This window comes from Panicum hallii, chromosome 8 (genome assembly GCF_002211085.1).
Source record: "Panicum hallii strain FIL2 chromosome 8, PHallii_v3.1, whole genome shotgun sequence".
Taxonomy (NCBI): domain Eukaryota; kingdom Viridiplantae; phylum Streptophyta; class Magnoliopsida; order Poales; family Poaceae; genus Panicum; species Panicum hallii.
In genome coordinates this window covers 5,181,646-5,197,127 of record NC_038049.1, presented here as the reverse complement: position 1 = coordinate 5,197,127, position 15,482 = coordinate 5,181,646, and the positions used below count along the sequence as shown (strand labels likewise).

Sequence of the window (15,482 nt, the reverse complement as noted above, 5' to 3'; positions counted from 1 at the left end):
TATAAAATTCAGTAGCCAGCACAGTACTGGAGATAAGTGTATGCAGCAGAAGTATGAAGGAACATAGCTTGAACATATGATAGTTTCGTTGCAACTCACTTGTCATTTTTTCCCACAACATAAAAAAACTGACATCATTGATGATCTCAGTATCTTTGTAGTCAAATTTGTGAAATGTCAGTATTGCTGTATGTTGACTCAAATTCTATTTGGATTAGGATTCAGTGGGAGTACGTTATTATAACTTCTAGTTCTGAATTAAGTGTAGAATCCTACTAAGAATAAAACTCCTACTTACATGTATGAGAACTTGGAGAAGATCGGGCTCAGGAAATGATAGAGAGATTGGAGAAGACGATGAGCTCAGCTGAATGGGAAAATAACATACAACAAGATCCGCTATCTCAATCTTGAGTCTCGGCTCTACATCCTACAATTGCTAATTATGCGACAGCTGAAATTGCGATAACCGATTCTTTCTAACTAAAGATTCTTCCACTTCACTTTCTAAGAGGGCATTCGATGCATCAATCCCTCCAAAAGGAACTCGAGGTGCGATCGCTCGGGAATTGAGGACGGGGTGGTTCGTTCTCGGCTTAAGCCAAAAAGGAGAGGCCTTTCGTTTTACTTTTTCAGTAAAAGAAAACACATCCATTATACTCGTTGATGCCGTACTACTAACCTGTTGGAAACTGGGTTGTACCAGTACTATCAAGGTTCAAGAAACTGCATATACTTCTGTAAATATGACATAGTACATGCGCTCAGACTACTACGATAAGCATTTCCAGAACCGATTAAAATGGTTTCTAGAGCTGGTTTTACCGGCCCTAATCATCTTCGTTCTAGGCCGGTCGACCGCCGGAGCATATGCCCAGGACACCACCTTGTTTATCCTAGTACGTCCAAAAAATCGAGTCTTATAAGAACCATTTCTCTAGCTCCGGAAGCTACCTGACCTCTGAAAACTTGCATTGGAAGCACATAATCTTTCCAATGGGACATCTAAAAAAGGTTTATTCCCTTAATAAGAATTGTCATATAGCCTCTTTGCTTCTTAAAAACATGTCAGCTATAATCTCGTACACAGCAGCAGTTTGGACAGTGACTCTGGTTGTGGCAGAACGTAAGCCACTCCACAAAGTTTCTTGCCATTTTGACAGCCACACCAACAGTTCCTTTGGCAGTGCAACATCACCACTTGCTGCATATGGCCTGGACTCTTGGCAGACACCAAACGTTGCTGCCAATCCCAAATTCTGCAATTCAACTCAGCACGTTCAAATGCAGTTTTAACCGTAGCAATATGCAGCTCCATCCTAGAACAGCATCGACCTGCTTACCGCAACCACAAATGGCGCGTCGAACTGATAATGCTTCATAACAGAACAACTTTGCCAGTCACTCTCGCACAAGGACTAAGAAAACAATGATACTCTTCCGCTAGTCAGTATGGCAATTATACAGAGTAAGGCTACAAAGGGAGAATACTCAGGCAAAGACAGTATATCAGCTCAGGTGGATTCCTAAGGGGCGACGGGTGATAAATTACAAAGAGGGTGATGCAATACATGTCATCCGATACAGGCAAAACTTCTTTTCCAGGTAAAAAAATACCACCAAGCACTATCGTATGCCAAAATATGCTTCCTCGGCATGATACCTGAAGCAGGCAGCACCAGGAACCCAACTTAGGTGGGTTCCAAACCGGTCTTGCAAGAAGCAGGCAGCACCAGGAACCCAACTTAGGTGGGTTCCAAACCGGTCTTGCAAGTCTTGTCTCTCCGTTCCGCAATATTTGTCCATGAATATTCATCCATGTAAGAGTTACCAAGGAATGCCCACAGCCCTACTATAAGAATCTACAGCTACTTAGCTTTTTCACAACATTAACAGAGGGGTAAAGAGTGGACAAGCAATGTGACACATTGTGAAACTGCAACTCCCAGTAAAATCGGCAAATGTTGTAAAACTAGGGGAGTAGCACACACAGAGGTAGGTAGCTAAACGGACAGTTACAGACTTGCATTTACCAGCTGGCATGCTTGCTATCACTTATGGCACCCTTTTATGGCAACATCAGCGCGAAGCACAAATGCTACTGACCCAGGGGAGGTTATGGCACCATAACTGATGCTGCATAAGCAATTTGCCCAGGGAGGGCAAATGCAGCATCAAATTGGAACAGTAACGTTCCTGTTTACTCTATTGTGAGGGTTTCCAGTCATACTGCATGTTATTGAAGCTGTTTGCTGACCTAAGTCCGCCCAATAGCTGGTTTCCTATGTCATGCTGCTGCTGTTGCTGTTGCTGCTGATGTAGTTGACCCAATTGTGATAGGTCATGTGCACTGTGATTCATTCCCATCCTTGCGGCCATGGCCATTGGGTTGTTCGTCATTGCTGTTCTCATCCCATGACCGAAACTGCCCATAGCCCCAAACCCCATTCCTCCCATTCCTGAGTTATTTGTGACAGCATTGCCAACTAAGCAATTAACCCCATTAACACCAGGGGTTAGTCCATTTGGTCTCTTCATATCATTCCCTGACTGACCAACTCCGTTCATCTGTGATGACATCAAATCTTGCAATATTTTCTGAACTGAGCTTTGGGACTCACTTGGCTCAGCCTCCTGAGGTCGACTAGCAGGTGGCTGCATTGGAGGTATGCTTGACGATGCAGTCGGGGAGCTTAGTTGGTTTGTATTTTGAGAAGCAGGCATCATGTTGTTATTGGATGCTGTAGGTACTGGGGAAGGGAAAGAGGCAGATGGATTTGACTGTAGTGAGCTTGTTGAATTCACCTTGGGAATCGTCGCATTTCCTCCACCATTGTATGGACCACCATTAGTGCTGCTCATCGGATGATCTTGTCTAGAATTCATTGAACTTTGCAAGAGCCCAACAACAGAAGGTGAAGGTGCAGATGTAGAAGGTGCACAACTGAGAGAATTATTTGATGTCACGTCACCATTGGCAGATGCAGAAGGCTGCACACCGGTCATAGGAGCAGAATTTTGACCACTCTGATTTGAACTCTGGGGAATAGCCTGCTGGTCCTCAGGCTGTTGCTGCTGTGGTTGAAGAGGGTTAACCCCTGAAGCAGTCCTCCGGGGAAAGTTATGCAAGCTATCTGAACAAACAATACAGTGAATGTTAAAATAGGCAGGAAAGAATAGAATGCAACATTTCAAATAACTAGATATTATAACGCTGCTGCTTCGTTACTTGGGAGGGGGTTGTTCGGACTGCCAAGCTTTACAAAAAACTTTATCTGATTTTTAAGCCCAAAATTTATTTCTACAGGAAAAGGTGGGAAAATTTGGTGTTTGAAACCCCAGGCCACAACCTCTGTCTGTCTTGAGGCTTACAATGAAGTATGCTTACAGATACAATTGTGACACGTTCGGAATTTAAAGTTTCCAGCGCAGGGTGTGAAGCTGCCCAGATCCAAGCTGCAATAGCGAGGACAGCAACAACGTTTTGGAGTGTGGGGGTGATATTACCAATGAAACCTGCTAGTTCCAAGGTGATAGCAATGACGGACTGAATGCAGCACGATTATTTCAAACTTTTATATGCTAACCAGCAAAATATGAAAAATTAAAGAAAAGGGGCATATGAACAAAGGGTAAAACTGGAATACACAAGGAATGGTTGAGGGCTCTTTTCTTAATACATCGTAAGCTGCCTAGTTCCTCAAGGAATGGTTGAGGGCTCTTTTCTTAATACATCGTAAGCTGCCTAGTTCCTGGTTCTGGCTGGGGTCAGGAATGTTTGAAATCATAGCTCTCGATGTGACATCATGGAATCACTACCGTGCCATCGGATTGATTGGATGTACTCCAATTTTTACTAAATTGCCTAGTGTATTTAGGGCATGTCCATAAATTCAGCATGCAAAGATGACTTGATAAATTATGGTGGTTGCCAACACATGCCATATTGTTTCACAAACCTGACCTAAGGTTAAATTATTAAATCTGTTGCTACAATATGGCTTGATTAGGAGAATCTTGCAGCAGTTTTAGCAGACACAGGCACGTGGAGCTAGGTTGTCAGAACAAAAACCTTCCAAGAAATGCAGATACAAACCAAACAGGGACCTTACTCAGGTTGTACTTTCCTAACAGAAGCAAAGCAATATGAGGCTGTCAAACAGGTTCTAAAAGAATTTAATGGAAGTGTTGTGAAAGTGTAGGATGGCATGACCCCAAAAAAAAAGATGAAAATACCATACCAATGGGTCCAGATCCAGTATTTCTGCTGTGATCAATCAAATCCTTCATGCAGTTTACAACCTCAGCAATCTGGAAGAATAAGTATTCAGATTACAAGAATACAATAATCAGCATGGGATAATGAGCTTCAATAAGATCAGATAAGTTTAAAGGCTTCAAAATACTCCCTCTGTCACAAATTATAGGTCGTTTTGGCTTTCTAGGTGCATAGTTTTTTCTATGCACCTAGATATACGCTATATCTAGACACATAGTAAAAATTATGTATCTAGGAAAGCCAAAACGACCAATAATTTGGAACAGAAGGAGTAGTAATAATAACAAATCATGATATGCAATGAGATTCTACAATATAAGATTAGAGATTACCTGAAGGCAGCGAACATATCGTTTTGTGTATCCTAAATCATTTACCAAAGGCACCTCCAGGGCTTTAGCCAACTGACGGGCACATGTAACAAACCTAAAATATAAAATGAGGTTAAAAAATAATTCGTATGAACTTGAAAAGTATGAAAAAGATGATGAGATAGTGAAGTGTTAGTCAGCAACATGAATATGGATGTAATTTATGATCTAAGCTAAGAATTATTGTACCTCGACCGTGATAAGTTCTTTTTGGCAACGGAAGTTATGAACATTGAAGCAAAAGATAATGTGCCTAAAATCAGATCATAAACTATTCAAAGCAGGGTATTTGCACATATAAGGCCACATATTGTCCAAATATGTTTTAGCATACAATAACTCCTTTTCATGTTAACGGCCGCAACTGGCATGCAGTACTAGATAATATAGAAATATTATTTGCCAAGTTGCCAACATAAGGGCACATGCATAAGAGCATCTGCATCAGTTTAACACCATTATAATATCTAGTATTCTCAATGCAGTCCAAAACTCATATTCAACTAAAATGCTATCATTATGATAAATGATAGCAAGACTAGTCCCTTTGCTCCACTCTTATAGAACGCGCTGATATTCAACCAGAATCCCATTACTCTATTTGCTACTTCCCAGAATCAAATGATCAATGTATTAATTCAAAAATGATCCATTACAGCCCATCCAAATACCGCAAATCAACAACGAAAATCATGCCAGGAATGCAAGATGCTCCAAAATGGGGCACATAATCAGTGATTCACAGAGTAGCATTTTTAATTTTTCTACAGAACAAAAGCACAACTGTTGACATTACTAAGTTACTACTCTTCACCAACAGCATAAGCTTTCAGGTGAGTTGGTAAGTCAAATAATTACATTACATAAAGTTCCTTTTAGCCTCAATCATATATTTTATTCTTCTGAGATTAGACTTGGTGTCTGCTCACAATTTCAGCACCCTTTGTGGTAAAGGCCGCTGATACACTTGCACTTACATCCCACATCTCACCATATTAGTCCATTTTGCTAAGTGTCAAGCTCCATACACCATTTATGTTATCAAATAGAATGTTCTCATTTAAATCCAGTGGCTACTTCTGCACATTTCCTTTCATTCAAGTAAATACTTTCATTCAATGGTCACTCCATTCAACAGACTAAAAATAAGGGCATATCGTAATTACTTTCTAGTGTGTGTTAAAGCGGTACCAGCTTAACCAGACATTGACAGTCGTAAGTGTGTTGATTAGGCACATTGTGAGCCTATTGACCTTGAGTCGTGTTAAGCGTGTCTTATCCTATCTGAAACGCAAGGTGATATTAACCGATAATGCAGGGGTAAGACTATTTTTGGAACTGCTACAGTAGTATTGATGTCCAATTGTAAGCTGATGGGCTGCACACTGACACCTAACAAGCTTCATGTATGGTGACTAGTCATATGCAGTCACAAAAATACTCCAACCGCAGCTGCAGAAAGTAACTTAGACCTCTTCCAGGACACATCCATTTTACATACCTGAGAATTGTGCTAGATTGCTGAGAGCCACCTAGGTAAAGTTTCCACACGATGCATAGTTACCCTCTGTATCACTACAACCACTTGCTATTAAGTGCTAGTACCATAATCTACAACCACTTCATATGTGACATTTAGGCATTTGCTAAAATCTGATATCTTGTTGATAATTAAGGTTTCCAGATGGAAATCTGATATCTTGTAATACTTCAAGATGAAAGCCACAATGATTCCTTATGTTTTTGGATAATTTGTGGGTGATAGCACAAGGATTGCCAACACCCACCACACTGATTAATGGGCTCAGTAGCCCATTTGGTTTGTCTCCACGTGTGCAAGTTGAGGGTTTGAACTCACTGGAACCTGTATCACTAATATATCCTAGAATCAAGCTGAATTAAACTCGAATCAAGTGTTGTTGTATGCTAATGCATCAAGATTCAAGAACTGCACACATATAAGAAGTCAACAAGTAGGGTCCACCTTTAAAATGACTTCTGTACCAAGGCAGATAGTAAATTTCAAAACGAAACAAAACAAAGATATGCACATGTTGGGAAGGGTGGACAGCCATTAGCCATATGATAGCAAAGATCTGAAAATGAAATGGAAGAATGGAGAACATCAAGGGCCTATGTCCTTACGAGTTGCAATTATTCTGCATTTCCTGAGCCGACACACTCGTTGAATTTTGGGCTGCAGCCTGGTACTTCTGTACAACCGCGCCAAGATTACTAACCTGCATATAAACATCAAGGATGCTGTATTCAAAATTGCAAATATGGTTTATGGCCTGACAGCTGAGCTGTCTATTTTCACTGGAAACGCCTCATACCTGTGGTATTATAGATCTCCGTGGAATAAGTTCCTCATGACGCCTAGCACAGAACTCCCAAGATGCAATCTTGAAGAAAAAAAATAAGATAGCACAGATTTGTGTTTTAGCCGAAAAGGTATCAAGGAATAATGTAAAAGGAACAATTGGTGAATTAAATCACATTACCTTGAGGTCTGGATTAAAGACTATCCTTAGATGCCCCTCACGAACCACACGCAATTGCTCAAAGACGCTTTCCTGGATTGCTTTCGTGTAGTCCAAAATAATCTGACCGGATGCATTCTGGGACTCACGTGGCATGTCGATGTACAAAAGTTCCTCCAGTGTACCACTGGCATACTTGATTTGACATAATCGTGGTAGTACCTCAACTGTTGTTTCTGTAAAAAGTAACAGAAGATCAAATGAAACCGTGAGAAAGAGAATAAGAGATTGATTGTTTTTATATAAGAAAATGATGCTTACCAAAACCACGGCCAGGTTTCCGATTGCAGATCTCACAGTGCCAGACATCCTGCAAGAAGAGCCATATGACAAATCCAATTTCACAGGCAAAACATATTAGATGCTAGGCCATTCTCTAATTTAATAGTCAAGGTTCAATTTTTAAACAAAATGAAGTCCCAAGTTTCCATGGCAACCATGCACTATACCTGAGGGAAAACTCCAGTCGTTTGACGACCACTTCCATACAGCGAGACACACCACCTTTTTTTAGCATTTGGAGCAAAATACTCATTGACAAAGTTTCTCCAGTACTCAATGTTGTTATCCTGCATCAGAGGAACAAGTCGATATACCATGCTGTAAGCACCTGGCCTTCACTTGGTGCTCTAAATTACTTGTTCCAACAAGCAACAATAAAAAACTTACTTGTGGTCTATTCTGTTGATGATACATGTAATGGGTCAATCTCTTTGCACAGGTTCCTGGCTCGTAAGGAGGTGATTTTCCTGGAGTTCTCATGTTTAGACTTTGTTGTCGAAGTAACTGCTGCTGTTGCTGCTGCTGCTGCTGCTGCTGCTGTTGCTGTTGCTGCAAATGATTTCTCTGTAAAGGCAAGTTTTTTAGAATCTGTTGCTGCTGCTGCTGTTGCATATGAAGGAGCCGTTGTTGTTGCAAGAGGCTAAGTTGAGCAGCCGCAGCAGCTTGAGGGTTTGCCATTGTGTTTGGTCCACCCATTGATACAAGGTCTGGACAATTTCGAATCTGCTTTGTCAGCTGCAACAAATGCTGTTGTTGTTGCTGCTGCTGCTGCTGCTGCTGCTGTTGCTGCTGCAAGAAAGCTGATGAGTCTGAACTCTGTTGCTCCATCTTGACTGAACTCAAGCTCCTCATCATCTGGGCTTGCAATTGCTGTGGCTCAAGTTTCACACCACCAGCACTACGCATCATCTGGGCTGGACCATTCTGGTCAGGTTGCCCCATCTGCTGTTCTGCTTTGATGCCAACCATGCTTCCTCCATTCTCCAACTTCACTGTAGCCTGTGGCTGCTGGAGCTGCTGCGAAGAAGATTGTGGTGGCAACTGCTGCTGGTTGTAAGACATTGGCTGCTGCTGCTGCTGCATATCCTGCACAGTATCCATCTGCTGCTGCTGTGAAGTCGACTGCAGGTTCTCTGAACCCATCTGATTGCCCAAACTAACTTGTGAGGAGGACGCGAACGACAGAGGATCCGACCCTCCCGTACCAATGAAATCGCCGATGCCGTCCATCCCCCCTCTCTGCTGCAGTATGCTCATTGGGATCCCACCACCTTGCATCATCGACCCTGGACCCTGCATATGGCCCCCATTCCCAAACGACTGCCGGTTGAGCAAGGAGGACACACTCGAGGCACCCCCAAGCAGCCCATTGCCACCAAACTGCGTGCGCTGCGAGACCAGAGACGAGAAGGGCGACTGTGCAGAAAGCATGCCCCCGCCACCTCCACCCATCCCTGGCTGGCCGCTGCCGCCGCCGCTGAGCAAGCTGGAGCTCGTCCGGAGCAGCGACGCCGCCGCGCCGCCCACCGGCTGCCCTGGTCCCATCGGGTTGGGCGGGCCCGACGGCATCATCCTGAGGACACACCTCCTCCTCCACCCCGCACCACCAACCGCTGCCGAGATCGCGCGCGGCCTCTGCTTAGCACTCACGTCGCCATCGCCTCACCCCCCGGCACGCCCGCGAGATCCGCGGGAATCGAGCGGGAACCGCCGAGCGACACACCCCCTGCGAACAACCGGAGACAACGAGTTAGCGACGCGAGTGTGGGATCTGCGCCATTAGCGCCCCGCGCGAATCTGCAGGGAGCGCCATCCCAAAACCGCCACGAAAACCAAGCAACCAACTGGGAGCGAGCACGAAACAGCGGAGCAAGCGGCGAAAGCGAACTTGCCCTCCTCAAATCCACCCGCGACCAAGCAAGAGCGCGAGCACCGAATCGGCCCCCGAGAACTCCCACCCCAGCGAGCACGAGAAATCAACCAGATTACAGCCAGCGCGAGCCCACGAGCTCCCCCCAAGGCCGCAAAATAGCACGAAACCAAGCGGAATTAAGCGGCAGCCATCCCGCTCGCCACACCGGAGCTCACTTACCTCCACGGCGCGGAGCTCGTTCCCCCCTCGCGCCGGAGCTCGAATCCGGCGATCCGGAGCTCGCCCCGCGCGCGAATCGCGGCCGGGCACCCGCCGAGCGCCCGCACTGGCAGCTGGAGCAGCGGCGAGCGGCGGCGCCCTCGCGAGCAAGAAGGTGCCGAGCTCCGGCTAGGGTTTAGCGGGGCCGCCGCCGGAGCGCGAGCCGGCCTCGGCGCCGCAGCAACAGGGCGGGGAGGGGAGGGGGAGGTCACCACGCGCCGCCGCGGCCACGGCCAAAAGAATCCGTTGGCCCGGTTTGTTATCTGGCGGATGGGATTTGGTTCCGGCCCGGGCTCTCCCCGCTGTGCTGCTGCGCTGTGGGGAAGGAAGAAGGCGAAGTAGAGAGAGAGAGAGAGAGCGAGCGGAGGAGAGAGAGGGAGCGAGATGAGGGGGGAGAGAGAAAACGCTGCGACTTTGTCCTTGCGGACGTCAGAATTCCATTGGATTTGATTAAGAGCGGCGGCCCGCCGACCCGCTCGGGGCCTGCCCCCGGCGGCTGACGCGTGAGGCCGCAGAGGAGGGGGGCCCGCGCGGCGGCGAGAGGTGCGCGGTACGGGAGGAGGTGTGATTACGGTGCCGCTGGATTTTTTTTTGTTTCCGCTGCGGTTTGCTTTGGGGCTGTTAGTTTATTCATTATTATATTCTGGTGTGTGCCGGGGGAATGCGAAAAGAAGTCAGAAAGGAAGGAAGGGCGTGGCCAACGCTTCGTGATGCTACTAGTTGCTACTGCTAGGGAGAGGAGAGGAGAGGCGAGGAGAGGCTTTGCTTGTTCCGGGACAAGGGCACCACGGCCGCCGGGTCTACTACTTGTTCCAACATCCAAGCACTTTTATGGGGGTTTACAACACGGGTAGTGTGGTGTTCCACATGTTTTGCGGCATGTTTCAACTCGATCGATGTGGGTTTTAACAAGACTTGGAAAGAGATCCTTTTTTTCCTATGATAGGCGAGTTAGTAGAGGCTTTAGGTTCAAAAGTATCTCTGTGGTATAGTATAGACTAGAAAGGAAGGTGCGCTAACGCCGCGTCAGGAGAATAGAGCATCTAAGATGGTGCGACATTGTACGCATCTTATTTGTTGATCTTTTCAGTGATCAGTTCCTGCTTCATTCTAATCATACAGTTTGTTAGATGCCACCAGAAATTGAAATTATGCCTTAACATTTTTGGTTGTGAGACTAACAATGTAAAGCAAAGGATCCTACGTATTTGTTATAAGAAAAAATTCCATTTTACCCCCTTCAACAATTCACTTTGCCTGCTTAACCCCTGAGCAAAATTTAGGCTCAATTTACTCCCGCAACAATTCCAATTAGTCCAATCTACCCTCTAATGATATTTCTCTTTTTTATTTCTCCGCGTACGAATTGAATTTTAAGTTCTAATTTTGTGAGTGGATAGAGAACATGATGTCATATGTTAAAAATATATTAAGAATTTTTCATGGTTATTTTTATAATTTGGAAACATTTAACACGAAATTTTCACAAAAATACAATTCTGCATGAAAAATATTTATGAAAAAAATTATGATGTATTTTTCTAGCATAGGGCATCATATTATAAGTTGCATTGCAAAATTTAAAGTTCAAATTCCACTTGTAAGTGGAGAAATAAAAAAAGAGAAATCTTATTAGAGGGTAGATTGGACCAATTGAAATAGTTTGGAATAGTAGCTTGAGCCTAAATTTTGTTTAGGGGGTTAAGTGGATAAAGTGAATTGTTGAGGGGACTAAAATGAATTTTTTCCTTGTTATAATGATGTTATACTAATGCAGTGTATTAACATATAGGAAAAGACCCAAAATGATGATGTACTGTACTCGTTACACAAAGAAAAAGAGAAGACAGAAAAGAGACAAAATAACATAAAAAGTTGTGACGATAGCAGTCCCCGATTAAAAATACTTGGCAGACTTTAAATGTAATTATGGAACAACAAATTTTGATGAACACCTCTGTTTATATGACCTCTACTTTTAACTGTAAGGAGCACCCAAAAAACTCGTATATCAAATACATCTAGAATAGATGCTATAAGTAAGTAGCTGCTAGTCATGAAATACAACACATCAATCAATTTATAAATACATCTGCAAGAGCTCACCTTTTATCTTAGTCCTTACTCAAGTTCGAATCTATCAACAATGTCCATGTTTGCATGCCCAATTGCCCATATCAATCGATCTAAGCCAAATGCCTTGTAACTTGTAAGAGAAATGAGGCAAAAACCTGACTGCAATAGATCATATTCGTAATTTTGAAGTCCAATCCTATCACATATCTATATTTCATTCTTTTACAGCCTATTTGATGCCATATAACTGCAGACCTATATATGTTATCAGGAAAATTTATAAATGCCATGTCTCCCTATTACTGCTACTCTGAGAATATTTTGATTTGATAGCATGTGTACCATAACTATCAGGCAAGCATTTAAATAACAATGCAGTTATATGATTATTAACAGCATAAAAGTGACTGCAGTAGAAACCAATTTAGAAAAAAACACATCAATCACTTGCTATGGCACAGTTGCCAATCTGATCCACTAATGAAAAGTTATGTAACCATGGATATCATAGAACATGCATGGGTCATGCATTTCAAGTGAGGGTAAAAAATGCACCAACATATTGCACTTGCTCTATGAATAAACTGGTAAGACTAATCATATATACTTTCAATTTGGAAATAAAGTTTTCTCTGCTAGTTTACTGATATCTTCAGAAATACAGCTTTACAATTTGTACTTGTATTTGTTATGCAGAAGTATAGGCACCTTTTTGTAATGGTAATTAGAGGTAATGCAAGAAGGGAAATCAAATGTTCAAGTACTCTGCAGTTTGTAGTTAAAATAATTTATAATGGCATATATGATCTTGCAAATAAAAGAAAAAAGGTACCATTAAAATAGGAGCAGAAGCAATGGATAAAAGATAGCAACAAAAGTCGCTATTTAAAGTGAATTTGATAAAAGGTGACTAATGCAGCCACACTCTGCCGGCAGCTATGAATATTAACTGCTGATTACAGCAATAATACCATGAGAATAAAGGCTCAAACATTACTTAGCAAAAGAGGTCTAATAAGCAAATTATTTCTCATGAAGACACCATGGAAAACCCAAGCAGTAGCTCAATGCATTACCACTTTATTGGCAAGCTACAGATTGTAATCAACACCAATAATCAGCATGTTATCTGATACATTGTACATAGAGGTTCATTCATGTTCTCAGATTTGTTGAATATAGAGGCTCATGCAGAATGCATATCAGGTATTAATCAGCACAGACCTTATCAGCTTGCTACTTAAGTTCTTAAATGTACTGTAGAGCAAAGTTCATATAAAAAGTCAAAAACTGATAGTATATTATTAGATATTAATCAGTAAGGACTTTAAGCAGCTTGCTTGGTATGATTGCTACATCTAAGAAAAAGAACACATCTCAAGAAGTCAAGGTAGTAGATGCTTTTAAAAGGGCAAGATCCGTGCCTTTATAGGAAATCAGCCCAAACTAATTTGTATAATAAAAAAAGAGAGAGTATGAGAAAGATATGTCTCATCCCGCTGGAGAGAGATATGTGCGTAGGCCGGCACTCCAACCGTCATCCAGCTTCCCTTGAATACGCTGATGCCTGAATACGCCGACGCCGCAGAAAAAAAAACTGGATTTGATGTCGACATATGCGGCATGGAAGAACAGGGGAGGGGCGATAGCATGGGACTTGAGCTCAACGAAGACGACGGTTAGGGGGATGCTTCCTTGGAGTGGAGAGGTGAAAGGCGAGGGGGAGGAGGAGGCCGACCTCCATTGCGGTCGGCACACAAGCATGCGCAGGAAGGACTGGATCAGCAGGGGGAGGAAGAACCGCGGGCTCGCATCCAAGCGAGCATGACTCGGATCATGCTCCAGCATCTTTTAACCTCCGCTTGTTGGTGCCGTCGTGTTTCTCTTGGCGACTCGTCGCTCCCTACTGTACAACTGCCGGCTCGATGAAGGCCAGCGACAGCGCGAAGAGAGTGAGGGATAATGGCACAGGAGGCGAGGCGAACCAGGCGATGGCGATTTCTTTGACAGACAATGACGACTCGTCGGCCGTCGTCTTGACTCCTGAGTGGATTTTCCTTCAGCAACGCAGGAGCCACGCGTGCCCAGCAAGTATGCGCCGAACGCTGGATGGTCACCCTTTCTTTGAGCGATATGGATCTACATACGTATACAATTTAGTATTTATCGGTTTCCATTTAACGTACGAGAGTCTAACCGTGAAGGCGAGCAACAGAGAGCGAGGAAAGGTTATACCCGGCGCGGAAGCGGATGATACGACGATCGTGGCGCGTAGCGAATGAGCGGGCGGGCAAAGCACGACGACAAGCTCCGGATCCAGCTGCTACGAACGAGCGCGTGGGCAGGCGTGGGAAGGGTGTTGGCGAAGGAGCGCGCGCGCGCAGCAAGGTCGGGGCGAGTTGCGTCGCGACAACGCGTGGCGGCGTGTGTGACGGAGAAGCGGTTGTAAACTCTGGCGGTAGTAGAGCTGTTTTGGTTGGTGGATTCGACAAGGCTTCTAGAGAAGATATTTTGTGAGGGGAGATAAGCTTTATTGGTTACCTAGAAAGAAACGAAGTTTATATCATGAGCAGCAAATTAAGAAGAAAGATGCACACGGACACCTGAAAAGTCTACACTACGTACCGAGCAAACTGTGCCAGTTTATGAACAAATTAAATAGAGTTATGCTCCCTTCTCACATGATACAAGAAAAAAAATCTAGGAGACATCGTGCCATAGCCAAAGTTTTAATCTTCTTTTTGCAGTTGCAGAGAAGATTTTTACACCTTTGTATTGGTAAATTTTGTCTTTTTTTTTTTGGCTATGCCTGATCTTCTATTGGAAGCTCATTAATGTCATAACGATACATGTAACTAGTGTTTATTTTCCAACTCTTAGCACAAAGAGTGCCATTATGCCTTGCAAAGAGCATTAACATCAATCTGAGCTTTTTCATCTAGATAAAACGAAGAAAGCGAAGCGACAGAACATGAGAAAACAATAAACAATGTGCATGCATGACCATGTAACATCACCTCTTTAATTCTAAATTTTGCATATGAACCATGAAGTTAGCTAAAGTGTAAGAATCTTATTAGGACTCAAGAACTGATTCTGACTCCACCCTGGATCTGCATCTGCTAATACGTTACCACGAGGCAATCGTAGATCTATATTGATTTTATTTTCTACATATATTGCACGACTACCTCATTCCCGATCATTTTTTTTAATGAGGAATGGTCTGTATATCACTTTTTCAACGATGCCAAAGCTCCGCCTTGATGGGCCACCTTGAGCTACTATAGCATAAACAAGTCTCTGCCGCAAGGTCGACAGATTCTACCGCGACAGGTCGGAGGGCATGCAGTTTTACACGTAACTCACGTAGTCACGTTTTTTTTTTATCTCAAGGAACTCATCACGTAGTCACGTTGACTCTTGTATATCGTCCAGCGCAACAGCCGCTCCAAAACGGCCAAGGCAAGCTACAACTTCCAAATGATACAACAACATTATTTTGAACTGGACGATTGCATTTTACATGACAAGAAGATTAAGATACCCCCACTACTAAAAAAGATTTTTTAGAGGCAGGTAAAAATATATTTTTAAAGGCGGGTGCGGTTTGTAGATTAAGATACCCCCAGTTATCGCACCTTTTTTAGGATTTGTAGAGGTGGACCAAAAATAGCAAAAGAAAAAATAAAAAAACCATACTACATAGTTACTTGTGACTCTATGAGGTATGCATACTTGCATCTACAAATCCTCCAGAACGGCCAAGGCAAGCTACAACTTCCAGCTGATACGAACTG

The 15,482-nt window shown here is 43.5% G+C and overlaps 1 protein-coding gene across 1 annotated transcript; it reads right to left on the bottom strand.

Annotated features, from left to right (window-relative positions):
• Positions 1 to 1,416: 1,416 nt before the first annotated feature.
• LOC112902193 (transcriptional corepressor SEUSS-like) lies at positions 1,417 to 9,990 on the bottom strand. Its single transcript, XM_025971128.1, has 10 exons — positions 9,568 to 9,990; positions 7,863 to 9,201; positions 7,643 to 7,762; positions 7,455 to 7,503; positions 7,155 to 7,369; positions 6,987 to 7,055; positions 6,796 to 6,890; positions 4,612 to 4,705; positions 4,242 to 4,311; positions 1,417 to 3,134 (listed from the first exon to the last, which is right to left on the bottom strand). Exons 2-10 carry the CDS (start codon positions 9,045 to 9,047, stop codon positions 2,206 to 2,208), a joined length of 2,826 nt encoding a protein of 941 aa, XP_025826913.1. The 5' UTR covers positions 9,048 to 9,201; positions 9,568 to 9,990; the 3' UTR covers positions 1,417 to 2,205.
• Between the last annotated feature and the right edge of the window lie 5,492 nt (positions 9,991 to 15,482).

Coding starts and splice junctions, on each gene's coding strand:
- LOC112902193 (XM_025971128.1), bottom strand. CDS start 9,047: ATGATGCCGTCGGGCCCGCCCAACCCGATGGGACCAGGGCAGCCGGTG. Junction 4,706..6,795: donor ATGCAGAATAATTGCAACTC/GTAAGGACATAG, acceptor TTTATATTTTAG/GTTTGTTACATGTGCCCGTC. Junction 3,135..4,241: donor TACTGGATCTGGACCCATTG/GTATGGTATTTT, acceptor TTGTTTGTTCAG/ATAGCTTGCATAACTTTCCC.